This window comes from Babesia bovis, chromosome 1, assembly GCF_000165395.2.
Source record: "Babesia bovis T2Bo chromosome 1, whole genome shotgun sequence".
Taxonomy (NCBI): domain Eukaryota; phylum Apicomplexa; class Aconoidasida; order Piroplasmida; family Babesiidae; genus Babesia; species Babesia bovis.
Genome location: NC_067396.1, coordinates 453,735 through 478,825, shown reverse-complemented (window position 1 = coordinate 478,825; position 25,091 = coordinate 453,735). Strand labels below are relative to the sequence as shown.

Here is a 25,091-nt window from a genome sequence, read left to right as displayed (position 1 = left end):
ATAATTACATTATAGTGTCCCTGTGGAACATTTTAGGTGTACCAACTGGGTTATTCCCAAGTTGCGTGTTGAATATGCGTATAGTGCGATCGTAGCATGCGGTGACCACTGACGACGCGTCTGGTGCTATGTTTACACCCATGACCTTGGCATCGTTGTTCGACAGTACCTTCCTGCACTTATATTCCGCGGCATCCCACAGCTTGAGGTGGGTGTCGAACGACGCAGTAGCTAGGAACCGCCCGTATACAGGTTCAAACTGTATGCAGCTCACTAGTTTAGTATGCGCTAGAAGTGATGTTGCCGGTCGTACCTTCCTGAGATCGAATAGCTTAACCGAATTGTCCTCTGCTGCCGTGGCCATCAAGTGGTTGTACACTGGGTGGAATTCAATGGAGGTAACCTTGCCATTATGCAGTGGCTGCTGGAATATATGCTTACCGGTCCTGATATCTATAATGAGCACTACACCATGCAGATCCCCGGATGACACTAGGTTACCATCTCCATTGATACCCAGGCCATGTACCCCGTGGCTATGGCCCTCCTGGATGTAAATCTCCTGCATAGTTTCTGTATCGAAAAACCGTACAGTCTCGTCTGCAGAGCCCGTTACAACCATGTTTTTGAAATTGTGGAATTTAATGCGATTGATCCTGTCATCGTGCGTTTTAACAGTTGACGCTGACTCCGTAGCAAAGGGCCTCCATACAGTTACACTGCCTCCAGAGCCGCCAGTGGCCAGCAAGAGCTCCTTGTCATCCACTGGTGTTGCATCCTGATGATATATTACACAGCGCCCTGGTGCCCAATCAATGCAGTGGAGCATTTCCTTGGAACCGTTGTCGAGTGTCTTTGCTAACGGTAGATTGTTTTCCGGGTGGTAGTGTAACAGGCTAACGTAGCTGCAGAAGCTGCTTACTGCGATGTAATTCATGTTTGGTGAGAACTTGGCAGCTGTCAGTGGCCGTTCAGCAGCTAGGTGCGAGTAAGCCAGGGTTACAGATTCCGTTAGGTGGTTGCCGTACCTATCTATATCGTCCTCATGTTCAAATTGGTCCGTGCAATCCCTATATTCGTGTATATATCTCTTCCGGGTAATGGTTCTGTGCCAGCAGTGGCTTGCGAGGTCACTTCTAAACTGCTTGAGTTCCTCCGGACCCTCTGTGTAAAACAGCTCCTTATCACCGGTATCCGGTACTGAGTCCTGCTGTGCCAAGTCACCGAATATGGATTTATTGGCAAATACATTGGACATGTCTATATTGAACGCCTTTATCACATCGTATAGGTTCTTGGCCTCACTCGATGTGCTGATGGCGGTGTTAAGGTCCTTACCGTGGAAGAGGCGGTCGTATTTAAACAGTAACACTTTCTTGAGGCGCTCCCTGCGCTCATATTTGCCCTCCCCGAAAAGCGTTATGGGCTCTATAAGAGCCCGGAGTATCCTTATGACCTCTAGGTCGTTAGTAGTTATTCCCAGGTGGATGCTGTGCAGCTTGCTCTTCAATTCAAACTCCTTCATAGCATTGAGGTCCATGACGGTCTCCGTCAGACCCCAATATGCCATGTTCATCATTTTGCCAGGATTATGGTAACAGATTGCGCTACGGCCCAAATGTGAGATACCAGTTTAACGGAATGGTATATAACATTAGATTCGCATATTCACGGGCTCCATTGCATTATCACGTGTTAAATATCGCGTTAAAATGTGTATTTACAGCGCCTGGATATCAATGTTGGCCGTTCAGTGGTTACTGCGCTGAGAGGTGTTCAGTTGAGCCATGTGATGTCGTATAGAATCCGGAGTTACTCTTGGATCTGTGTTGTATATGAGTATTAAAAACTGATCTTCATATTTTGGTGGCGTTTGCCATGTGTTTTGTCTATACTGAGTCGCGCGTTCCACGTTGTGCCCAGAACCGGTGTGTGGCCAACGCTGTCTTTTTCTCCGTAATGTTCATTTGTAAATATACTTTAAAATAGAACACAATTTTAATATTGAACGTAGTTACATCACGCTTGTGTCATCGTGATTGTGGCTTTATAGATCATTTTCGCTCTAGCAGTGTCTAGACTTGAGCGTTGTGTTTGTTGTGACTTTCGGCCTAAACCACGAGTGTGTGACTCCGGTGGCCATTATATCATTACTGATCGTATTTCCGTACCACATGACCTCTTTTATCGTTCCACTGTGCGGGTTGTGTTTTGCTGTATATCGTCCTTGCCCATAATTTGCACTGTGAATGATGGAGGTTTTGCTGGCTACTTCTTCTGGCGTTTAAGGATGCCAGTAGTTGCCTTTTCCAATCGTATTTTGTATTACGGTACGTTGAGTGCTAGTAGACCGGTGTTTTAAGTAGAGTTGCTACATTCTGTGTCCAGAGTTGCGAGGATGATGCTAGAGAAGAAGATTATAAGCCTGCTTCACCGGCTGTTGAAGCCGTTCATTGAGGGCATTGACGAGAATACACTCCACTTGCGCAATTTGTTGAGCGGCAACGTTGTACTCACCGGGCTGCGTCTGAAGCCCAGCATTGTGCACTCGTTGGGCCTGCCTTATCACCTGACTTTCGGTCTGATTGATGAGGTCAAGCTGACAGTGCGCCTGCCATTACTGAGCTTGTCAAAGAGCAAGCTGGTATTGGAGATCAACAATGTGGTACTGCTCTTAACCAGCCTCCCCGAGACACAATGGGACTCCGCGTCATTCCGCGAGGAGCACATGGCACACAAGGTTACCACGCTGGCCGCTGAGAGTTTACACCAGGTTGTGACGGAGATTGAGGGCGGCGGGTTTCTCTGGCGCACAGTACTTTATTTACTGGATAACCTAGAGGTGCGGATCGCCAACATCCACCTGCGCATTGAGGACTACATTACCAACCCGAGGCTATCGTATGCCTTTGGGTGTATGGTCAAGTCTGCTGTGGTACTGTCCGGCATGGATCCGTCAACGCAATCCCGCGGTGACGCTGCTTGTGATACGCCATTCCACCGCTCGTTCTATACCGAGAGCGGTGCTATAAACAACGGTGTAATCCACCGCCGCATAGAGGTACATGGCGTTGGTGCTTATATCGACCGACTAGACCCACTTCGACCTGGTAATACAGTTTGCGGTAGCGGTGTGGATCCCGCTGGTGACGCAACGCCAAGTGCTAATGAAGTTGACGAGTGTCTTTTTATGGATGCTCGCAGCCGTGGTAGCGGCGCCAGCTATAGCTACGGCCTGGATAACAACCACCGTTGCGTCCACTTTGTGCGTGTAGCACGCAGGCACAGGTTACGTTATTGCGCTGCCCCGAAGTCAAAGTCCAGTCGCAAGGAGTTCCGTATAAAATGCTGCCGCCCGGGTGATATATCACGTAACCGGCTTCGGTTTGTAAGGTATTCCTATGACCCGGCAGCTCATGGTGACTTGGGGCTGTCAACGTTGGCCAACGCGCTGGCGTGCACCAACGCCATGTTTGGCGGAGTTATATCGCGCGTGATGAACTACTTGAGTTCGGGTGACCACAATGCTGGGTGTGATGGTAGTACCAGGACTGGTTGGCACAACACAGTTAGTGCCCCAATTCGCGTTTCAAGGCGTCATCGGTGCTCCACGGGTGGTATTCTCACCCCGGGGCACCGGTATGGGCTGTGGTCTGAAGGACGTGGGTTCATCCGTCGCGATCGTGGCGGCCATCGTTTCTTGTTACCGGATTATAAAGCGTGTCTAACATCAAGGTCACATCCGCTTAACCCTGTTGGTCTCTCTACTGGCGCCACTTGCGTGCACTGCCGTGGCAGCCCCTGTTGTTGTGGCGTTTCGCTGTCATCGGATAACGCTTCTGTGTGCTCATCTCATGGAGCACCTGATGCGAATGTGCTAGGCGGCTCTGTTGGCTATAGCCTGTCTCCAGGCTCCACCTGGCGCATCCTCTTGAGCACGTTTTGCGATATCCAACAACCCGAGGAGCAACACCACTTTGAGTGTTCCGAGATGATCCACAACGCGCAACTGCGTTACGCAACACGGCACCGTGTACACAGGTGCTCCACTGGCGACAATACATCGTGTTCCCAAGTGTCAGTCAAGCTACCAACAGACTCCAGCCACAGCTCTGACGAGCCGCGCATTGAAGGATTGGATTCTTCAGGACCCGGGGATTCAGCAAGTTGCTTCGGGATATGCGGTAACCGGGACTGTGTTTTCTCGGAACCTGATTCCGATATCTTCGACGAGGATGAGTACCGTGCTGACCATGGCGCTCCGCTGTCGTATGACGAGACTTGGCATGTACGTGGGTTCCGTGATACACCCGATTTAGTAACCACATATGATACCGCCCCTGATAAAGCGACCACTGCCAAACGCGAGCGTGTTGATATGAGTAATATTCGCAACCTGCGCACCGTGGGCGACTCCTGGACGCGGTTATCGTTCGTAATGAATCGTAATGAGGACCCTGCAATGAAGGAGCTGTTCCTCCGGTTATTGGACGAAGCGAACCATAACTACATAGTGAACCCCAAGGAAGTTAGTGGCGTGCTATCGCTTTACTTTTGTATGTATCCCATTAAACCGTCGTTACGCCCGCGATCATGTTGGTCCGATTGGGGCCGACAGCAGGACTCTAAGCTCTACAAGGAGAGCATAGCTAGCGCGCGTGATTATCTACCTCGTTGTGGCCTGTTCATCCACTTTGAGGGATTGAATGTAGTTGTCTCCAAGGACCAGCTCGAATGCCTGTATAACATGCTGTTCGAGGGAATAATGAAGCATTTTAGTTGGCAGTCTGGCATCATATACACGTTTGAGCATGCTAGACCCACTGCCGACGACCAGCGTCGGTACATGGAGTACTGGCCGCAACATTTATTAGGTCAATCTAGCCAAAGCCCCGAGATTGGGGAGTTCATCTCGGATTTCGAGATACTGCACTCGATACAGGCGACTCGCATACTGAGGAAGAATGCCTCCGACGCCCTACGCTCACTGATTCAAAGTTTTGGCGAGCGTACTGGGTTCTGTCCCGATGCACGTGAGTGTTTGACTGACGTGCTGGTTACCAACATATGTGGCCGATTCGACGACACGGACGTAGACACAGAAAGTGGCGAGGAGCACTCTAGGCTACAGGCAAGGCTAAAACTAGTTGGTGGCATATACGAAATTGCCACTAAACACGCAAAGTCACACGCCTTTCTAGATTCTTTGCGCAAGATTTGCTTGAGTCCCATGACTACGTTCGACTTCATGCTTGATCTCATACTCATGGATTCACGCGTTAGTCTGACTTTTGAGGTCGAGCCTAGTGAGCATGGCGTTTTAGCTGCCAAGGCATATGTGTGCTCCTTGCGCGGTCTCCACTTCTTCCTTAGTGATATCTACGGCCGTGATGGATGCCAGGTCATGGAGGTAGAGCTCCTGCCGTTTAGCGTTGTCAGCTTCGGGTTTAACCTTGACAGTGACAACGCCGAGCAGCGGCTGCTGAAAGATTGCGCCTGCAGGCTACTGGAGGGCCCTGCCACGCTGCTGCTGTCATGTGGCGAGTACGTTGCTCCCAGCGACGCTGATAACCCAGTGCCCGCCGACTCCCGCATATCGGATGTTATATACAAGCCCGTGTTTGACTCTAATATATATTTCGGGATAAGCTTTAATCGCTACTGCACCCCGAGTGACGCTGATACGCGTGTTTTGTTACACCTGAATAGTGATTTGTTCGGGCACCTGAAGGTACTGGATGAGTACCGGGACTTCCTGCGTATGCGTAAGCATAACCAAAGCCAGAACGATACCGTTAACCCCGTTTTAGTGGGTTCACAGAAGAAGATATACCATCTATCACAGGACAAGAGTGGCAGTTACACCGAACTCTATGAACTGATTGACCTCGGTATTGAGTACTACCGCAATTTGCTACAGGGTCCACTGCCATTTATGAATTTGTACCTCTTTGTTGAGGTCAGTCGCCAAGTATGCTTCTTCCTGGGATCAAGTGCCTCGGACAGTACACTGCCATATGCACTCTGCATGGACTCGTTTGCCATTGCCAGTGACGTCAAGCCAAGGTTTGAGGAGCCGCAGGCTGAGGTGCCCTACGACTGCCATTTGGTTCGCGCCTCTAACATATCGCTGCTATCGGTCAATTGCGACTATAGGTTCCTATCTGACGGCGGCCGCCGAGAGGTGTACCTGGGAACTGGTGGTATCAAGTTACTGGACTACCTATCGATGACCTGTGGTACCATACGCCGCCGCGGCTGCGACGACCCCGTGATTGCCCTGAGTTTGTCCAAGTTACAGAATAACTTTGAGGTGGTCTCACTTGGGCGGGACAATGAACTGTTCATCAAGTTCCGGTGGGCTAATTCCCTGTGTTCGCGTCCTCGGCTGCCGCAGACTGTAATCACGTTTAACCTGGGTTCTGTATACATGTCACTGCGTGAGCTTGATATCGGTACTCTGCTGGGTGCCTACAAGTCCTACGTCAAGTTGACTAATGACTACCACGAGTACATATCACGTGTTGGCGGTTATCGTGTTGGAGATGAGGTAACCCCGGACGACGACCACGGTGATGCGGTCAGCTCCACTGGCTACAGCGTACGCTCCCGAAGGTCAAATGCTGGTTTCACACATGTCGTTTCCAAGCTGTGGCGTGATCTCCAGGTGGTTCGCAAGCAGCGCGCGTTAGAGCGAGCTCGATCAGTGCTATACGAGCTAAAGCTGGACTATCTGTTCCTGGAGTTGCGCAAGCCCATAGTCCTGGATCTACCTGCAAACCCGGTATCCAATCCCTCCGATGGGAGCTCGTCACCCTCGGAGGATATAACCTCCGGAGTCTCCACGGTGTGGCCCTCGGGATCACCCGTTGGTGGCCCTTCCACTCGCCGTGCTAGTCGCATTGTAACCGAGGATGTTGAGATGGCCCGTATGGTTATTCTACCCAGTTCCGAAGCGGGGGTGCTGCCGGTTGACACTTGCCACAATTTGAGCTATGGCGACTACTGGACTACTACCGAGGCTGTAAGAGCAATTTCACGGCGTGCCCCTGTGTCCAACATCCAGGCTGTCCTAACGTCCTATGGCATCACGGCTCCGTTACTCAGTCTCAAGGTAACTGGCGTGGGTTGTAAAGTGTGTTATAACGACCGCGGTATCGAGCGTTTGCGTGCATTTGTAGGATGCATTGAGGTGGAAGACCAAAGTAATGCAGTGCCACTATATGTATCCACTATGTTATCCGGGGGTGATACCACGTTGTTCTGGCGTTGGCTGAAGGTATCCCGCGAGGTACACCGAGTAAGACAGTGCCTCTATTCATACAGCGAGGGGATGAACCACGTTATGAACAATTTGGTCAACCGCCCAAACGCCCAGGAACGTTGCGGCAGGTTAAATCGTAACAGCACCCTGGTTACTGACTTGCGCCATGTGGATTACGATAGTATAGTATTCAGGCACCAGCTGTCACATGATTACCACGAGGAACCCTTTTTCCAGTTGGCGCAGCCTAATAGCCATATCGCACGGGCTTACACTCGAGTTGAGCATTACATCAGGTCGGTCATGGACTATTCACGCGCGGCTGATATCACCGTTCAGTCGATGCACGAGAGCACGCACGTGGGCCAGCCCTGTTTAATGACTGCCTCGTTAGACTTTGACCAGTGCCAGCGTGGTCGCTGCGTAGTTGCGTTCAGTAATATGTTCGCCGGCGTGTGCTGGGAGGTTCTAGACGAGATTATCGCCATGTGTTCACGTATATGCGACCGTTGGTGGCAGATTCCGCCGTGGTTCAATGCGAGTGCCGCCACTCCAACCCAGGCTCCCAACCTCGATGCCACGCTAAGCGTGGCACAATCCAGCGTCTATGTACTGTGTGACTCCGCCTGGTTTGGGTACCGCAACTTCATAGACTATATGTGGTACAAGGTCCTGAGGGACAGGTTTAACATTGTGGACATGGCCAGCGTTTCCAACTCCCGAGCATGTTCGATTGCCGATCCTGGCGACATGCGCAGCTCGATGTACGTGGGCACCAACGAGCGCGCATTCGCGCAGCGCGTGGTGCCCGGGACCGCGACTTCCATCAGTGATACTTACACCGGGGCCATGAAGATGCTAGTGGACAAGCGGCGCGAGCATCACTCGCGCTTGGGGTCCCGTGAACAAGTTAGTATAGTGTCGAACTCAGTTCCAGTGGACCACCAAGGGAAGTTCAACGCGCATTTGCTATGGACCTTCCTAGCCTCTGTACTCAGGGAGACCCACCGGAAGGCCTACATGATAACACCGATATATATGCAGATAACGGGACGTGGTACTATATTCATCAGTGTACGTGCATCACGCAACGAGCCGGTGGTACACGACTACGTACCAGTGATGCGCCCTACGGCAACTCACAGGCCTTCCCATGCACCGCCAAGGAGTAGTAAAATCTTTGCTGGGTACTCACCCATGCGGTTCTATATGCGCGCTAGCGGTTCTAACATCTCGGGTGTGTTTTCACGAACGTTTTCTAGTTGGATGTTGTCTCCATGTGGGTTTTCACGCGGCCACCGTAGAAGGAGCTTCGGTACCGATGAGCATAAGCGCGAGCAGTATGACTTCATGAAGTACATGACCCAGCGCAGCAAGAGTGACTTGAAGCTATACGGTCTCTTGGAGTCGTCCAAGCACACTCTATACGATCTCCAGGATCCAGTAGACTCCAGGTTCATCGAGCCGTTCCGCATGGAGGTTTGCACTAGCCTGCTTGTAACCGGACCCGGTAGCGATTTACCCCAATCGCTATGTTTGACCATTGATTTCCAGACGGTTAAAGTGGCACTGTCCTGTATAGATGTGCTGTCGCTATACTCAGTCGTTGGTATAATAAACGCCTTGATGGAGTTGGACCCGAGCATTGATTTGACCAACCCCGTATTGGAGATGCGGTCACGCGGCTCCTCTAAACGTGATGATCAGGGTGAGCAAGCTATAGCAGAGGCATCGAGTAATTCGGATGGGTTCTACTCGTGTCTACAGAGTTCTGCAGAGTCAGATTGGGTCAGCGTGGTGTCGTCAAACCAGGGCGTGGAAGACCTGGAGGCGTTACTCCCAGAGCGGAAGTACTCAGTGGCAAAGAATCATTTCCGACGCAGCTCGGCCTTGGCGCAATTAGGGTTCGTGGAGCGCTTGCTTAACGAGTTGAGCATTGGACTAAGGATTGGGTTCAACCTGTTGCACATTGAGGTATCGAGCAATGCGGCCAACGAGTTGGCGAATATACTTACAGTGACTATAGAGGACTTTGGAATGCACCTATGGGCGAATGAAGTCGGTAGCACATCGCCATTGGGACATGTCAGGTCACTGAAGATATCTGATGTCCTAGGCCACGAGAGCAGCCACGAGCCCTTAAGCGTGTTGGGGGTATACACTGACGATATTGACACTCGCATTGCGCTGTGCATTGCGGGAGCGCACAGCATGTTGTCGCAGTGCTGCTCCACGGATACCAAGCACAAATGCCGCGGTGGTGGTACCAACTCACTCGAGGGCTTACCGTTGGATACGGCATCTTTGTTCTCGGGTGACCAGCCTTTAATCCGGTTTGAATCACGCTTCTCAGTGACACTTGATGTATGCCGCGATCTACGGCGTGAGATGTTGGTCGAGCCCTTTGTGGTATGCCTGCGAGGTTCCAAGCCGGGCCTAGTGACTAAAACTAGTATCAACATTAGCACTTCCTGGATCAATACCAATATCTCCCTAAACGTTGCACAGTGCGTTTTCGGCTTCATGAAGCATATTACCGAGATGTCAAGATTAAGGAAAGTGCTAGTGGACGAGAGTGAGATGGACTACCAGGCTTTGCAGCCAGCTCCGGCATGCCGCCTGGATAAGGACGTTACACGCTCGGTGATACCGCTGAACATGCTGCGGACAGTACCGGGGTTACATGTAGTAGCTGATTACCCAGGTTGCTACGGCCTGCTTAACCGTAACTTGCCCGTATGGGAGGTGCCGGCGGCGATTGAGTTCCGGTTGCTCAATAACCTGTTGCATTGCAGCAGGTTCCTCGATGTGCACGCAGCTATTATGGCGGCGGTCCACGCACTGGGTCTGCTCAAGTTTGAGGCTGAGCCTGAGCGGAATGCTATATTCGTTGGCGACGACGCAAGCCCGATGACACAGGGTAATACCGATCCCGCGGTTAATGTGGAGCGGTCCCGAGAGTTGCACTCCGAGCTTGTTAACAGCCTGGGACAGCCGATAGCGCTTTGCCTCTATGTGAATCCAGTATATGACCGCAACGACGACCATGAGTGGCGTATCATTGAGGATGGAGGCCGATGCGAGTTGCCAGTGGGACACTATGGCATCATTTTACCGTTTGTAGTCAGGATACAGCTGAACAATTGCATATATGAAATACCGTCGTCAATGCTTAACCTGACCCAGGAAGACGAGATGATGTTCCGCCTGGATGTCTCCAGGGTGTACCAACGTGGTAGGAATACCAACCGCATGGGCTTCCTACGAACTATGCGGAACGAGCACCTGGGCGCTAAGATGTACAGGTTTGGTGTAGCCATGCCATGCGCACGGTTTACGATAACTGATTTTGCCTCCGGTACCAATCGTGATAGCACAAGAAACTTGCACCGAAGGAGAAGCTTCAAAGGCTGGAGCGCTAACGTCATAAAGAAGGTGAAAAGCATAACCCGCGCAGCGCCCATACCGCTGCACCTATTTGAGCACGAGGTGTTCAAGTATGCCTACGTCATGGTGCGCACCCAGCAGAGGGTCAGCGGCAAGATGGCTGTTGGCGCCTCGGTGTCGAATCGTTTCACTATCCAGCTGTCCTCCACGTTGTGGATAAGTAACCACTCACACGAGAACCTGGTGATATTCCCTTCTATGAGCGTTGACAAGGAAACTAGGGTCATCCCAAGTTCGTCCCTGGTATGGTTATCATTAAACGCACCGCTTACAGCTGCGTTCCCGCTATCGCGCAAAACCGTTGAGTGCAACAGGGCCATCGATGTCGTCAAGAGTGTGGGCAACAACTTGTTCAAGCAATTGACCAATATGCAGGAAAACAGGGCTCCCATGAAGCACCTGACACCAGCACATGTGATGGGACCTGGTAAAGTGGATGACCTGTCGTCTCGTACCCAGGAATTCAGGCTGCAGCATATACTGCTGACGGAGCTATCTTACAAAAACCAGAGGATCAGTATACCACTAGCGTGGACCATAGAGCCAGAGGCTACCATATGCGTATGCCTACAGCAGGACTTCCCCGTAGACCTTGATACCCAGGACACCTGCATACGCATTACCAAGCATGACAGACGCGGTTTTGACTTTTTGTCTACCTTGCAACCGTTTTTCATTGGTGATGTGCTTCTATCAAGTAAATCGGCACACCACCTGTATCACTCTTTCGAGATGCCGAGGATCAAGATGCCGATACCAGATTACGTAGCCAGGGTTAATGTCGGCCAGCTGGACCCGGATGATATATTTGCCTGCGACTTGAACACTGGTTTTGTACAGGATATCAACATAACCCGTAAGGCAAGGGATACCTTCCGTACCCAATCGATGTCGTCCGCGGCCATTGTTAAGTCCCAGTCACATTCAGTTAACCTCAGCGACGTCGATCGCGATAGCAATGTAGTACATTCAGGCTCGCTGTCACCAGATCACAAGCCCTTGGAGCCGTTATGCTCGATTGACTTGAAGTCGCCAGACGAATCTCAGGAAATACAGTCGATATCCATAGCGTCGAGTTCGGGAATTGAGCCTCCAGTGTGCCCTGAAATACCGTTACCACTGAATGGTGACCTCTTGTTACAGGCAAATACAGGGTCTGTAAGTACTGACTCTAACCAGGGGGCATACGTCGTTAGGGCCCAGACCTTCGCTCGGCTGTCGACTATAACCGATAAGGATGCCACACCAGTTACCGGCCTAGTGCTTAAGCGGCGTATGCGCGTTGAGCATCCGTCATCAGCACGTGATAACGGCCCGCCGGAGAGTGACTCGAAGTCCAAGCTATCAATTGATCTCCCTTTGGTAGATGAACGATTCCCAAAGTCAATCCTGTCTTCAACGCTCATTGAAGTGACTTCCTCATCAAGGTCTAGGTTCGGTATGAAGTCCAGTGGCCGTGCTGGGATACGGCACTTTGAGATTGCACTAGAAAGCTGCCATGTTATTGAAAACATGATGCCTTTCGACGTGCAGATACTGAGTCCTGCTACGTTCGACTACCTGAATCGATGCAGGTCACCCGAGGCAGTGCGCATAGAAGATGTGCCGTTATACCCAATACTCATCAAAGCGTGCAGCAGGTCGAGGTTTGCGTGGTACATGAAGTACGGCAGGTTTGTGTTAAAGGAACTTGTAAGCAGGGAGTTCAACCTCAAGTCACCAACGGACACCATCGACCAGTCGAACCTAGTATTCGACGCTATGCAACCGAAGTTCCAGGAAGCCTACAGCGCAATCCTGGATATACCCACGACGCCAAGGACACCAGCTGCCAGTGGCGCTCCGCCGAGGCGGCTTGTGGTATCAGTGGAAATAAGTAAGAAACCCACCGAGCCGTTTAACGAACGCAATTGCATGGTCAAGCGCTACCTAGCGAGTACGCAGTACGTATACACCATATTTGTGGATAAGTGGATTGTTAACTGGCTGGATTATCCAATATCGCTATGTCGTGGTGACGGCAGGTATAAGCAGACTATACCCGCGCAAAACTGTTCACTGGTAAGCCAGGATCTTAGCTCAACCAGCCTCCAACTGGCTATACGCAAAACTACGTTGCGGCATATACCTAACTTCGAGAGCTACCCTAAACGTGCACGGCGCAGGATATTCAGCTTCGACCGTTCTAGTGAGACCCATGTCATGTCAAATACGTTCACGCTACCAGATCTAGCGTTTTCTACATGTGATTTCGCGGATACCACGGAATGCCCACGTCTTAACTACTTGATATCTACATCGATGGCGCCTGCACCGTTCTTTAGGACCAGTGTTTTAGAGATACTACCACAAACCACTGTGACTAACCAGTTTTCACACCCACTGTGGCTCAGGGAGCCTGATATCTACGCACCGGGTAACGTGACGCCTACTCCACTGGGAAATGGATGGTATATAGTTGAGCCTGGAGCCACTGTTGAGTTGCACTCACAGAGCAAGGGAGAGCTGGTCGTGGAGATCACTGGAATCGACCCTTCAAGTTATTCAGATGAAGGGCAATTATCGCAAAATGTTGCAAGTCCCAACCAGTTTACTATTTGGTCATCGGGGATTAGCTTGAAGCCTAGCAACGTTATACAATTCAGGTACCCGGCATCGGTCAGCACAAGCCCTAACATGACACAGATGGTAGATAAGCCGAAACGCCACATTTCCGGAGTGGCCAAGAAAATAAACTATGGGTTGTGTGAAGCTGAAATTAGAATGCACCGGGGCGCTAAAGTAGTCAGATTCATGAAACCGTCACTGTCGGATTGGATTGTACTGAACACCACTGGGTTGGACCTATGGGTTGAACAGCAGGGTGTACCAGGTTACGGAGAAGTTGTAACAGCAGTAGGTACTGCTTCAGGTGAGATTTCAGAGCGCTATGCCGGAGTTGGGGTACACTTTGCGTGCTATGACCCTGGGAAGGAACAGAAGCTCATATGCAGGTTCCATGTAGGACCGCGTTCTTTCAAGCAGCTCGTTGGCCAAATGGGCAAAGGTGCCAGGAGAAAGAACGATTCCGTGGGCGGAGCAATACGCGGCGAAATCCAGGAAAGCCTGATTAACCCATTTAATCTCAAGAATTCCTTGAACCAAAGGGCTGTACGGGTCAAAGGGTCCCTTAAAGTCAATCTCAGCCGTGTGGAATCTATGCGATGCAGCGCGGTATTCCAGTTGCGTTATGGCAACACGGTGATATCAATGAGGCTCACGGCGCAGACTTGCGTTGCCTTTGGGCAGAAGACGTTGCACTTCACCGCCGCCAGAATACCAACTCGCGGGTTCCTCAGGTTAAATCGTATACACCCGCTGCAGCTGCTACATATATACACAGCTCTTAAAGATAAGCTCTCGGTGCAGCATGATGTGGGATACATGGGTTACGCCCCGAGGCGACAGCTGAAACGGCTGGTCACTACCGTGCGTGATGCCATACCGACGTTCTGTGGAACTACGGTATTGGGATCCCTGAAACCCTCGAACCTGCTCAAGTGTATCAAACGAATGATAAGGGGGTCAGACCGGCTGTTCGAGACCCTGCCGAGACCATCTACAAGTAAGCCTCAGGGACGCACACGTAAAACTGGGTTGTTCAACTGGGATTACATCTTCGAGGTTAACGTCCTGGGACTGGGTCTCGCTATCTGCGGGCACGTTACAGAGGAGCTGCTGTATATATCCGGGGCATTGATTAAATTCAAGGTAACCCTGGATAATGACGAGCACCTGTTTAACCTATCCATGGGCTGGATCCAATCGGACGTGCACGATCCTTCAACGTGCTACGCCACTATGCTTAGGCCACTGGCAAGCTGGCAGTCGCCAGCACGTACCTACGACCTGAAGCAACGTGTACAGGGCAGGGCTTTGCACCTAGGGACCCACGATGGCGGTATTGATTCCCAATCTGACCGGCATGTGATAACCATTACGTTCAATACCAGGGGCAATGAATACTTCAGTGTACGCGAGATTACAGACTGCAGGATTGAATTGGAGCCACTAAGCCTTAACCTGGATACGCGCATAGGGCAGTCGATATTGCTGCTGGTAGATGAATTCGTGGCAATATTCGGGTTCACTAACGTTACAGCGGAGTACTTCACCACGGCTAACGTAGGCATTTTTGCCCACGTGGACACGTGGCTACGTAACTTTGATGCCGCTGAATACCCACTCAAGGAGGTTGCGCAAAGCCAATTCAGCCAGAGCATGAGCACGGGGACCCGTTACAACATCTCGAATCTACACGTCGGACGCATAGCCCTGGCGATAAACATAAGAAGGTCGGGATCAAGGTTTTCCTCTGATTTACAGGCGCAGAACGTGGTAATACGCCACTTGATGCATATAGTCAGGAGGACGCCGCATATTAGCGATGCCAATATAATCCTCGCCCAGGAGTCACTGCTTGAGTTATGCTGCACGCCGTACGCGTTGTTAAGTCATTTCATAATCAGGTACATCACACAGGGCGTGCAGCAGATATACAAAGTCCTGGGGGCAGTGGACCTTATCGGTAACCCGAAGATAGTAGTACACCACTGGATCAATGGTGTATGCCAGGCGGCGTCTATAATGAAGGAGTCGCTGCAGTACCTGCACCTACCACCGGTAGCTGTATTCCTGTGGTTCAGGTCAGTATCGCGCATTGGGGTATGCGCAGTCTCGGGTATTGCCGATGCGCTGTACAGGTTGACTGGAAGTTGGTACCTCATATTCAACACACTGGCCTTGAATTCAGATCGGTATGCCGTATTCCTGATGCAAGATACGTTTGGTAAAGGTGTTGACCAGCCGAGCAACGTCATGGATGGCGTGGTCTTCGGGGGACGGTCAATAGGCCGTAACCTATACGTGAGCGTGGGTAACTTCGCCTTTAAGCCTATACACCAACTAATGCGTTTTTGGGGAGCTCTCAAGACTGTTGGCACTGTAAATGGAGAGGTAATGCTCTCGGCTGTGCACATAATAGGCTCAATGTTATCGGCGATGGCCAGCCTCACGTTCGGGACTGTGTCAAGCTTGCTCAATGGAGTCTCAATGCTCTCCCAGGGGCTGCTGCACCAAATACACTCGGTGCCTATGCTCTCGGCAATACGGCCACAACGGTCGATTAACCTCTTGCAGGTGGCTGGGCCCATTAGGTACAACTTCCTGGAGTCATGGTCAATGTCTGCAACAAGGCAAGTTAGCGGTGTTAACGAGTTGTTGGTACTGCTCCCGCTAGACATGAAGCTTAAGATGTTCGATCCCATGCAAGCGGCAACGTCACACTGGTCAGCGCTGTCAGCGCAGCTGTCAATGATTAGCCCTATTGCCGTATGCACGCCGTCGTCAGCACTCACTTCGTATCTCTGGGTCAACAGGACGCACGTAGGTCTGATACACCGGCGCAAGGTGCTGTGGACCTGCGAGAGTAAATGCATACGTAGTATCGAAGTTATACGGGTACCGGCTATGAAGTACCAGACACCAGGGACTATGCGCTACGATGATTCGATCGAAGTTGAAACTACATTCAAGGCAGCACGCAAACACTTCTCACGAGATAGTTACTACATACGTATTATACACGTTACATCGGATTCTACTAACCCGCCAAGATTTATCCGCGGGTCTATACCAATGGCACTGTTCAAGAGACTAACCGAGGAGGATACATTCCCGTCGAACGAACGTGGACTGATGAGGTTGCAGGGTGCTGCTGCACTGCAAAGCCAGGGTAGCGCCTTCACCAAGAACGTTACACCACGTGGACGCCGGGAAACACTAGTTAATCGCTACTATCGCACATACCTCAGTGCTGATCTGGCGGGTATAACAATTGACAAGTACGAGCGACATATAGACGAAATGCCGGCACAAGGTACTATTATAAAGTCGCCACTAATAACACCCAAGCCCGAATCGGCACGTAAGGATGGTTTCAAAACCATGGTATGCTCAAGTATGGAGTCTACCGCTGCAAACAAATCCATCACACAACATGAAGGAAGTAATTCAGGCATGTTTGCAGAAGTGGTTAGACTACCAAACTTGGAACGCGCGCAACTGTACTTCACGCTACTCATTTCAGTGTTGCGCGAATCAGCTCTTTGAGCTTGTACTTTATTTGAATATAGCTAGCATATTACCTAGTGGCAAGTAGTACCCGTTGCTAATTGGCTAGTATGGCTAAACGAAAGGAGATACATGACTACACGAAGTTGTATAAGTACAACATAAGTTACACATCTGTATGTACTGGAAAAAATAATTATAGCGACCACATGTTAGACTCACTAAGATTTACAATGCACTATATGCGTGGAAGATTGGACACGAAGTGAGGCAGAACACTATTTCAATACACATCAGGGCAATCTAACGTCAGATCTAAGCTGAATGTACTTTACACATGAAATATGATATCATACGTTGATACCAAGGTCTGCTGTGACTGAATTATCTCATGTGTACTAGAGTGTGTCTATACTGCTGGCCCTTGAAAAACATGGTATATTTGGGAATACCCATTAATTCCTGTGTATAACGAAATGTAATAAAACGTAGTTGGTACAATGTGGCCAGTGAACTCTCACCTGTCCGCCTACCTAAGGGCGCACGAGGCAAGGCCAACCGCTGTACTTATCCATATCCAAACGATACCGCAACGTTAGATGTGCATACGATCACACTATAACAACATGAATACAATACCAGAAGGACTTGTAAGAGCCAGTTGGCCCTCGAACGAGTCGTCAAGGGCACCTTCTGAATTAGATATACACTCACTAGTCACACTTAAAGGATGGTCAGGCGCGTCAATGGAGTCCAAAGATCCTGCTTCAACAGGTGATATGGACGATACATATTCAATCGCAGCCATACATGGAGATGTGTCACATAGAGATGACAGTACATACTCATTATCTAGCGATGTGGCACAGCTTAGATTGTTATCCGAACGTGATGAACTACAATTGAACGAAGCAGATTTTGAGATCATGGTAAATGACATGCGTAGCACCTTCGTATGTTGGTTAAACAAAGCACAACTAGCCCTACGAACGAAAAAAGAAGACCTATTACGCGCAGCAGATGAATTACAAACAGAACGAAAAGCATTCATAGAGCGCATGAGGCGTGAACGTGCCCAGGAGGCAGAAAAACTTGCAGTAAGTTATGCGACACAAGAGTTAATATTCACAGGATGAACGAAGAAGACATGGACAAGAAGTAGCATCACAACTTAAACACGTACAGTTTGAAAGAAATGAAGCACGAAGACGGATAGAGGAAGAACGACAGAAATTAGACCATGAAAAGGATGTATTTGAAAATTATATGCAATTGGAGTCTGCCAAATTAAGACAACGAGTGGAACTATTCGAACAGGACCAAAGGAAGGTATTAGACAGCAAGATCGCAACGCAGACCATGGTAGACATAAATGTAGGAGGAGTTGTATTCGAGACCTCACGCCACACTCTAGCGAAACAGCCAACGTCGTTCCTAGCCAACCTGGTCAGTGGTAGGCATGAAGTGGGCCGTGATCGCCAGGGTAGAATATTTCTGGATAGAGATTACGAACTATTCAGGGTAATACTCAACTTCATGAGAAACCCAGAGTGCTTACCAGCTCCAAGGGATTTGTCTGAAAGCGCATCATTGATCAATGAAGCCGCCTATTATAAAATAAAATTCAGCCCCTACCCACTGGCGCTGTGTATCGGAGGACATGATACCCATTCACCGCTGAATGCAGTAGAAGTGCTAGACAGAGACTCCATGTGCTGGAGGAACTGTTCACCCATGCAAACCGCAAGGATGTACTTTGGAGCCGGGGTACTCAACAACTTTGTCTACGCATTCGGAGGACACAACCTCGATTACAAAGCACTGTGCGACACTGAGATGTACGACAGACTTAGAGATACGTGGCTAACAGTAGCATCGCTGAAACAGGCTAGACGCAACAACGGTGGATGCGTATTGGGTGAACGGTTATACTGTGTAGGCGGATTCGATGGATCTGCCGTACTGGACTCCGTGGAATCCTACGACGTCAGGATGAGAAATTGGATACCAGTGGCACCCATGAATACACCAAGGTCGTCACCCATGATAGCTGTACAAAATGATATGTTGTACGTCATGGGAGGCACATGTGGAGAACGATTGCATAGCGTGGAAAGGTACGACCCAAAGATGAATAAGTGGGAGACTATGCCAGGAGCACTGCTAAAAGTACGCAGCGCAGGAGCAGCATGCTCGTATAACAATGAAATATACCTACTGGGAGGCATAGATAACGAACATAGCATACACAACTCACTGGAAACGTGGCACTCAAGTAGACAAGCGAGTAGGTACCTCATGGAGGCACCATTGGAAGTAATGGACACCTCACTTACCTGCTGCGGAGACTCACTGCTACTCGCAGGAGGGCAAAACACACAGGTTTCAGATGCTACGTTCTTCTATCGACCAGAAGTTGACGAGTGGTCAAAAGGTATGTGTACGCCGACGCGTAATGTGCATTGTACGCAGGTCCCGCGCTACTTATCCCAAGATACGGACACAGCACTGTATTACTTGATATATAATATATATTTAAATGCCTGATTATCGCGCCTTACTGCGCGAAGCGCTATCGCCACGATTAGAACCTGGTCTCTTACCGTTGCCAACTGTCTCACTTAGTAACGTAGACACGGAAGAATCACATAACTGTGTTATTCTAGAACCTAATTCCGATGAACGATCGCAATTATTCCACGAAGGAATCACAGAACTGAATAAAGGGGGATATGCACTGTTGATACTCTCAGGCGGCCTGGCCACCAGATTGAGGTACGAGCTACCCAAGGCACTCCTGCCAATATCGCCAATACGCAAAAAGACATTGCTACAGCTACATTTAGAGCGTGTTAGACGCTTGGAACATATGCTGGATCATGATGCGCCGAGACCTAAGGTATTCATATTGACATCCAAATTCAACCATGATGATATAAGGAACTACCTTGCATCAGTTAACTTCTGCGGACTTGATAAGGACCAGGTGATAACGTTCCAGCAGGATACCGCGCCGTATGTTGCGTTGAATTTTGATGACTTTATACCATCGGAAGGTGACTCGGGGACTCTCATGGAGTCCCCCAAGGGGAACGGCGATGTCTTCCACGCACTGTCCAAATGCACAGAGTTCATGTATATTGTAGATAAGCTAAAAATGATACACGTTATAGCTATAGACAATGCTTTGTCAAGACCGCTTGACCCTGAGTTGCTAGGCCTGTCCATGCGTTTCCCAGGGCTGGAGGTACTGAACAAGTGTGTCGTTAGAAGAGGGCAGGAGAACCTTGGTGTTTTCTGTAAAGGAAGCTATGCCCAGATCGTTGAATATAGCGAAATAGAAAAGTTACCGGAGAATTCAGCTGCATTCCTGAATAGTACGAACACTATATATGGCAATATATGTGACCATCTGTTTTCAGCACAATTTATCAAGAAGGTGATAAATAACAGATTATATGAATCGCTTCCATATCATGCAGCTATGAAATCTGTGATAGCTAAATCAAGTGATGCTACGGAAACATACGGGTATGCACTGGAGCTGTTTATATTTGATATTTTCGCATTTGCGACGAAATTAGTGTGTATAGAGGTTAATCGGGAAATGCAGTTTGCACCAGTTAAGTATTTTGCAGATCGGGATTTCGCCAACATTTTATCGGCACAGCATCGTATGAGTGCGGTAGCAAAACAGTGGTTGGAAGCAGCCGGCGCTATCGTCAAAGAGGGCCTAATTGAAATATCACCTTCTATAAGCTATGGCGGGGAAAACCTAGATCAATACAAAGGTAAACACATAGAAGGCGATGTATACATCGAGTGAAGTTACGCCCATCTTTCATATGATCTAACAATGCAGTAAATCAATAGTCTCTAGTTATATAGTGAGTGTAATAGATTCCTATAACTAGGATTTTATCTATCCATACGTATCTATACATTGTACGGAGCTATCCTTGATGCTGTCGCATACCGCTGTTATGGATTAGATACTACTATAGCCCACATACCAATCGTCTTGTGGATGTATCCGTTAAAGTACTAGTGACTCTATCGCGAGGATAGACTGTATACACTATCGCTGATATTTACAACATTAGAGGTTCATTCTATCGGGCGCCCATCAGGTAGATGAACAGGGTAGAGTTTGCGCAAACTCTTGGGCATGAAGAAAATGTTGTCGTAGTAGCGCCTGCGCATGTCACTGTCAACCAGTGGTAGGATCTGTCCTATCTGGAGACCCTCTTCCTTTATAAAACCTGCGGAAGCCTGTATGACAAAACGTGGTTCCCTAGGGTCCTCGCCCTCTAGAACAAAATCGTCAGCCTCGTTGGTATATGGCTCCTGGTTCTCCCCAAGGTATACTATAGTACCGTTGGAGTGACAGTATATGATGTCGACTTTATATTCCTCGTATACCAGGGGCTTGTCGGGATGAGCACGGTTGTGTTCCTCTACTAAACGCCTCTCTTCACCTGGCATTGTGGCATTGCCATAGAATGGATGTATCCAGTATTTGTTGCGGTACTCACCCAAATAACGAGGGTTTCGCATGATATCACCCTCGTTACAAGCGTCATCCAAATACGGTACTTTAATACCGTCCGTAGGGATCTCATCATGTTTAGGGGTACCAGACTTGTTATCTGAGCCCATCTTCCCTTTACTGGCGTTTTTGGACTTCGGCATCAACGGCTTCACTAGGCGTTCGACGTAGTCTAACGCCTCCCTTCGAAGCTGATTTACTTCATCCAAGGTATCAACTAGGTGGCTCTCCTCTGGTTTGTAGGGGTCGAAAATAGATAATGGCATAGGCTTGCGTTTGGGTTCAGGTTTCTTGGCGAGTCCGAATCCATAGCCCTTACCTACACTAGCACCAGGAGGTACAGGCTGACTGTCCATAGGTGTAGGCATCCTAGTACCATCACCAGTGATTTTATATTTACCTGACATGCGACTTATGGCACCAAGGCTACGTGCGTCCATCACCTGTAGCACTTCGTCCATGGGATACGGTTCACAAAAACGCTCATACTTGCTCTTGCCACGCGGTTTGAACTTGTATCCGAGTGATAGTAAAACAGGTGCCGGGTTAAACGGTACTTGAGAAGTCATTTCCGGTACTGTTTTATAAGGGACAATGCCATTCAGGTCAACCAATGGCGAGACTGGTAGTCTCATAAGCTGAGGGTTGCACTTATCATTGATAAAGTTGACCTTGCGGATATCAATCAAGCGATTAGGGTTTTTTAAACGCCTCTCTTTAACCCTTCGGTAAAGCTCGATATCTTTATTCATGCGATTAATTTTACGACGTTTGATCTTTCGCAACTTTCGAATGCTAAGTAATACCCTGAATCCGCGCTTCCCTGAGGACTGTTTATATTGATCCTGGTATCCACCAGGGTTTATAGAAGTTTCAATGTCGATTCCGTGGTGGTGATCAGGAGCAAAACTGTTAGCGGTGCGCCCGTTTGCGATAAATCCTACACTTGGTAGTGTATCATGGCGCCTTAGGAAACCATCATTATATAACAGCGCCCCTGATGCATATGAACTCATGTGATCATACTTACCCGTATGGACGTTGTTGTTGCTATAGTAGACATTAACGCATTTAGATTGTGTGATAATTACCGCGCTTAACGCAACCATAAGATGCCAGAGCTCCAGTGCATAAAAGAAGACGTACATATCCGCATTACATCTGTACTGATCACAGCAGGCAATATCAGCGCCTGGATATAAACAATGGAGATATGATTCTATACTATCACAGATTCCATAATGAATAGCACCGCTAGTTTGCCATTAGACAGCCATAGTTTTTAGATAGACCCTTTGAATCATTATATATTGGATGGTATAAAATCTATCGGTTCTAGATCATGATGTTATACCACAGTGGTACCATCAATGCCATAGAAAACGCTCTAGACACAACACATCAATAGAATGACACTTCTATATGTTTACATAGCATACCAGCACTTGTTCTAGATATGTGTAAGTTAATTCCAGCCCATTGGGATTCTACAGCATTGCAGTCTCTCCATTACATATATAGTGGCTGCGCCTGACCATGCTATGGCATTAGAACTGTGCTAGGCTAGTTAATAATATTTATTTATTCCAGTAATTAAAATTGACTTACATACTCGGTATAACCTAGTTATATCATTTCGTAGCTGAAATGCTACACTTGCCGCGAGGCATGTCCTTATTGCACTGGTTTCTCCCGAGACAGCCAGGGCATATAATGCTAGAGACTGTCGTTACAGTACCAATTTACGGTGCTAATCATGTTTCGGGATGAAGGTGACGTCGGCGGTTATTTATCGCAGAGTACGTCTTCTGGCGATGCGGGGAAGGATGTGATCTCTGATTCTTCTAATGTTAATAATGGCAAGCTAGAGACTGTACTGTATTGCAATGTGCCTAATAAGATGAACAGATCGGAATTTGTCAGGAGTATAGCAGATGCCAATGCTGTGGCTCCATCATCTTCATGTACCGTGGCCCCTGAGGGTTCCAGCGGCGCTATCATGCCACTGAATAACATCAGGGATACCTATAATCGCATGTTAAATCAAGCAATGTATTATGGCAACCAATCACCATATAGTTCACTGCCTTCGCAGAGTGCCGCTGCTGGTTCAGTGGAGCCCATGACACTGGGTACTGCGGTGGATAACCAGCAGATGCAAACACTGGACATGGATACAATGGGTGATGTAAATGGATGTGAGGATGTCTATGACGTCGTGCCCAATTCCTTTGATCGTAGTAGTGCAATATCTGACGTCGTGAAGCTAAATGACGCCATAACGGAACTGACCAAGAGGATGCCGATGCCACCTACTCAGGAATTGTTAAACGCCATTGATCCACACCTGTCTATGAGGTTGCAGCTCACATACTTGCGTGCATATATACAAAACCAGCAGCTTTTGATTGATATGAGGAACCGTTTATTTGGCAACATGGTCCACACTCGTGATTTTAAGAACGCCATAATACCTGCTGTAACTGCGTTATACAGGCCGAATTCAGTGGAAACTAGGAATTACACTGAATCCTACAGTCGGCCGCCTGATGTGCCAACTTCAATGCATTTTGACACCAATTCCAACTGGTTTCAGTCTCCTGCTATTGAGTATTCCATGCCCAGGGATACCCAGGACCATGCTTACAACTCTGAAGTTTCTGGTGATGTGTACAGTACGGACATTAAGAACGATGGATACGGAAGTGGTGCCGTCATGCCATATCAACCTTTCATGGATGTTACTGGGTCTCCGCAACACAAGCAATATGCCTCCAGTGCTACATCGGACATAATCCCAGCACAGTTGCATTACAATATAAATCCTGCGCTGCCATCGCTAGACTCGGTTAGTGTGAATAACTCTGCCGCTGAAGTTCCTACTGGCACCTCATTGGCTATACCTATACCATCCCAGAATATACATGTCGAACCCGATTCCAAGGATAGGGAATCCATAGATTCGGGTATGTTGAAGCCTTTTGTTGCAAGCATACCACCGGAAGCAAAAAACGTAGTAAAGTATGACACGCAAAAGCACGCGTTCGTTGCTATTTACCTTGGTCCCTTGGGTGCACGGCGCAGGCGCTTATTCTCCATACGCAAGTTCGGAGTTGAGCAGGCTCTTAAGCTGGCAACTGATTTTGCAGTAGGTTCGTCTTCCGCGGCGGTGGCCAGTAAGGAGCGGCGTCTCCTTGAGGAGGTTTGCATGTTTGCTTTGCAGTCTAACCCTAATAGTGGTACTAAAATAGAACACGTAGAGGCAGCGTGCAACAAGCCTGAAGCTCGAGGACTTGTGTTCTCCTGTGGAGCACAGCTATGGATGACCATCACATATGACAGTAGCACCGGTGAACGTGAGATGGAGGCCTTTAGCGTCGAGAGCTTGGGGTTTGAAGGGGCGTACCAGGCGGCTGTAGCCGCTCTGGACCAACGCCTACAGAATGGTGAGATTATGACATCCAAGCTTTCGGGGCCGTTATACTTCTGGCTGGAGTCAGGGGGCAGTGTCCTGTGTTTGATGGTTACCTCCCGTGACCTTATGCGCCTGGGACCTAATGACCAGGAAATATACATTGGCCGATTCGATGTTAAATCATCCGGAGGCTTTTATGGCGCACGTAAACTGGCGCAAAAGTGGCGATCTGACTTACGTAACCAGCTAATATACTAGATTTATTAAATAGGTTCGCCTTTTATATTAAGGTCTTAAAAGAGCTG

At 49.0% G+C, this 25,091-nt stretch overlaps 6 protein-coding genes across 6 annotated transcripts; 4 read left to right on the top strand and 2 right to left on the bottom strand.

Annotated features, from left to right (window-relative positions):
* Positions 1-3: 3 nt before the first annotated feature.
* Positions 4-1,638, bottom strand: BBOV_I003610 (WD domain G-beta repeat family protein). The gene has a single exon (XM_001608961.2). It carries the CDS (start codon positions 1,577-1,579, stop codon positions 5-7), a length of 1,575 nt encoding a protein of 524 aa, XP_001609011.1. The 5' UTR covers positions 1,580-1,638; the 3' UTR covers position 4.
* Positions 1,639-2,233: 595 nt separating this feature from the next.
* On the top strand, positions 2,234-16,895 carry BBOV_I003600 (N-terminal region of Chorein a TM vesicle-mediated sorter family protein). The gene is made up of 2 exons (XM_001608960.2): positions 2,234-2,330; positions 2,389-16,895. Exon 2 carries the CDS (start codon positions 2,399-2,401, stop codon positions 16,859-16,861), a length of 14,463 nt encoding a protein of 4,820 aa, XP_001609010.1. The 5' UTR covers positions 2,234-2,330; positions 2,389-2,398; the 3' UTR covers positions 16,862-16,895.
* Positions 16,896-17,527: 632 nt separating this feature from the next.
* Positions 17,528-19,351, top strand: BBOV_I003590 (kelch repeat and K+ channel tetramerization domain containing protein). Its single transcript, XM_001608959.2, has 3 exons — positions 17,528-17,919; positions 17,954-19,256; positions 19,295-19,351. The coding sequence occupies exons 1-3, from the start codon at positions 17,569-17,571 to the stop codon at positions 19,348-19,350; spliced, it is 1,710 nt and encodes a 569-aa protein (XP_001609009.1). The 5' UTR covers positions 17,528-17,568; the 3' UTR covers position 19,351.
* An 8-nt stretch (positions 19,352-19,359) lies between these two features.
* Positions 19,360-20,665, top strand: BBOV_I003580 (UTP--glucose-1-phosphate uridylyltransferase family protein). The gene has a single exon (XM_001608958.2). The coding sequence runs from the start codon at positions 19,362-19,364 to the stop codon at positions 20,646-20,648; it is 1,287 nt and encodes a 428-aa protein (XP_001609008.1). The 5' UTR covers positions 19,360-19,361; the 3' UTR covers positions 20,649-20,665.
* Positions 20,666-20,903: 238 nt separating this feature from the next.
* Positions 20,904-22,614, bottom strand: BBOV_I003570 (uncharacterized protein). The gene is made up of 2 exons (XM_001608957.2): positions 22,402-22,614; positions 20,904-22,368 (listed from the first exon to the last, which is right to left on the bottom strand). The coding sequence occupies exons 1-2, from the start codon at positions 22,517-22,519 to the stop codon at positions 20,930-20,932; spliced, it is 1,557 nt and encodes a 518-aa protein (XP_001609007.2). The 5' UTR covers positions 22,520-22,614; the 3' UTR covers positions 20,904-20,929.
* A 363-nt stretch (positions 22,615-22,977) lies between these two features.
* Positions 22,978-25,045, top strand: BBOV_I003560 (AP2 domain family protein). Its single transcript, XM_001608956.2, has one exon. It carries the CDS (start codon positions 23,128-23,130, stop codon positions 25,042-25,044), a length of 1,917 nt encoding a protein of 638 aa, XP_001609006.1. The 5' UTR covers positions 22,978-23,127; the 3' UTR covers position 25,045.
* The last annotated feature ends 46 nt before the right edge of the window (positions 25,046-25,091 follow it).

What these genes read in the sequence shown, in the direction of transcription:
- BBOV_I003570 (XM_001608957.2), bottom strand. Translation starts at nt 22,519, where the DNA reads ATGTACGTCTTCTTTTATGCACTGGAGCTCTGGCATCTTATGGTTGCG. An exon ending in CAACAACAACGTCCATACGG is followed by an intron (nt 22,369 to 22,401) that starts GTAAGTATGATC and finishes CATATGCATCAG; the next exon opens with GGGCGCTGTTATATAATGAT.
- BBOV_I003610 (XM_001608961.2), bottom strand. Translation starts at nt 1,579, where the DNA reads ATGATGAACATGGCATATTGGGGTCTGACGGAGACCGTCATGGACCTC.
- BBOV_I003560 (XM_001608956.2), top strand. Translation starts at nt 23,128, where the DNA reads ATGTTTCGGGATGAAGGTGACGTCGGCGGTTATTTATCGCAGAGTACG.
- BBOV_I003580 (XM_001608958.2), top strand. Translation starts at nt 19,362, where the DNA reads ATGCCTGATTATCGCGCCTTACTGCGCGAAGCGCTATCGCCACGATTA.
- BBOV_I003600 (XM_001608960.2), top strand. Translation starts at nt 2,399, where the DNA reads ATGATGCTAGAGAAGAAGATTATAAGCCTGCTTCACCGGCTGTTGAAG.
- BBOV_I003590 (XM_001608959.2), top strand. Translation starts at nt 17,569, where the DNA reads ATGGAGTCCAAAGATCCTGCTTCAACAGGTGATATGGACGATACATAT. An exon ending in AGGAGGCAGAAAAACTTGCA is followed by an intron (nt 17,920 to 17,953) that starts GTAAGTTATGCG and finishes TAATATTCACAG; the next exon opens with GATGAACGAAGAAGACATGG. An exon ending in AGTTGACGAGTGGTCAAAAG is followed by an intron (nt 19,257 to 19,294) that starts GTATGTGTACGC and finishes CATTGTACGCAG; the next exon opens with GTCCCGCGCTACTTATCCCA.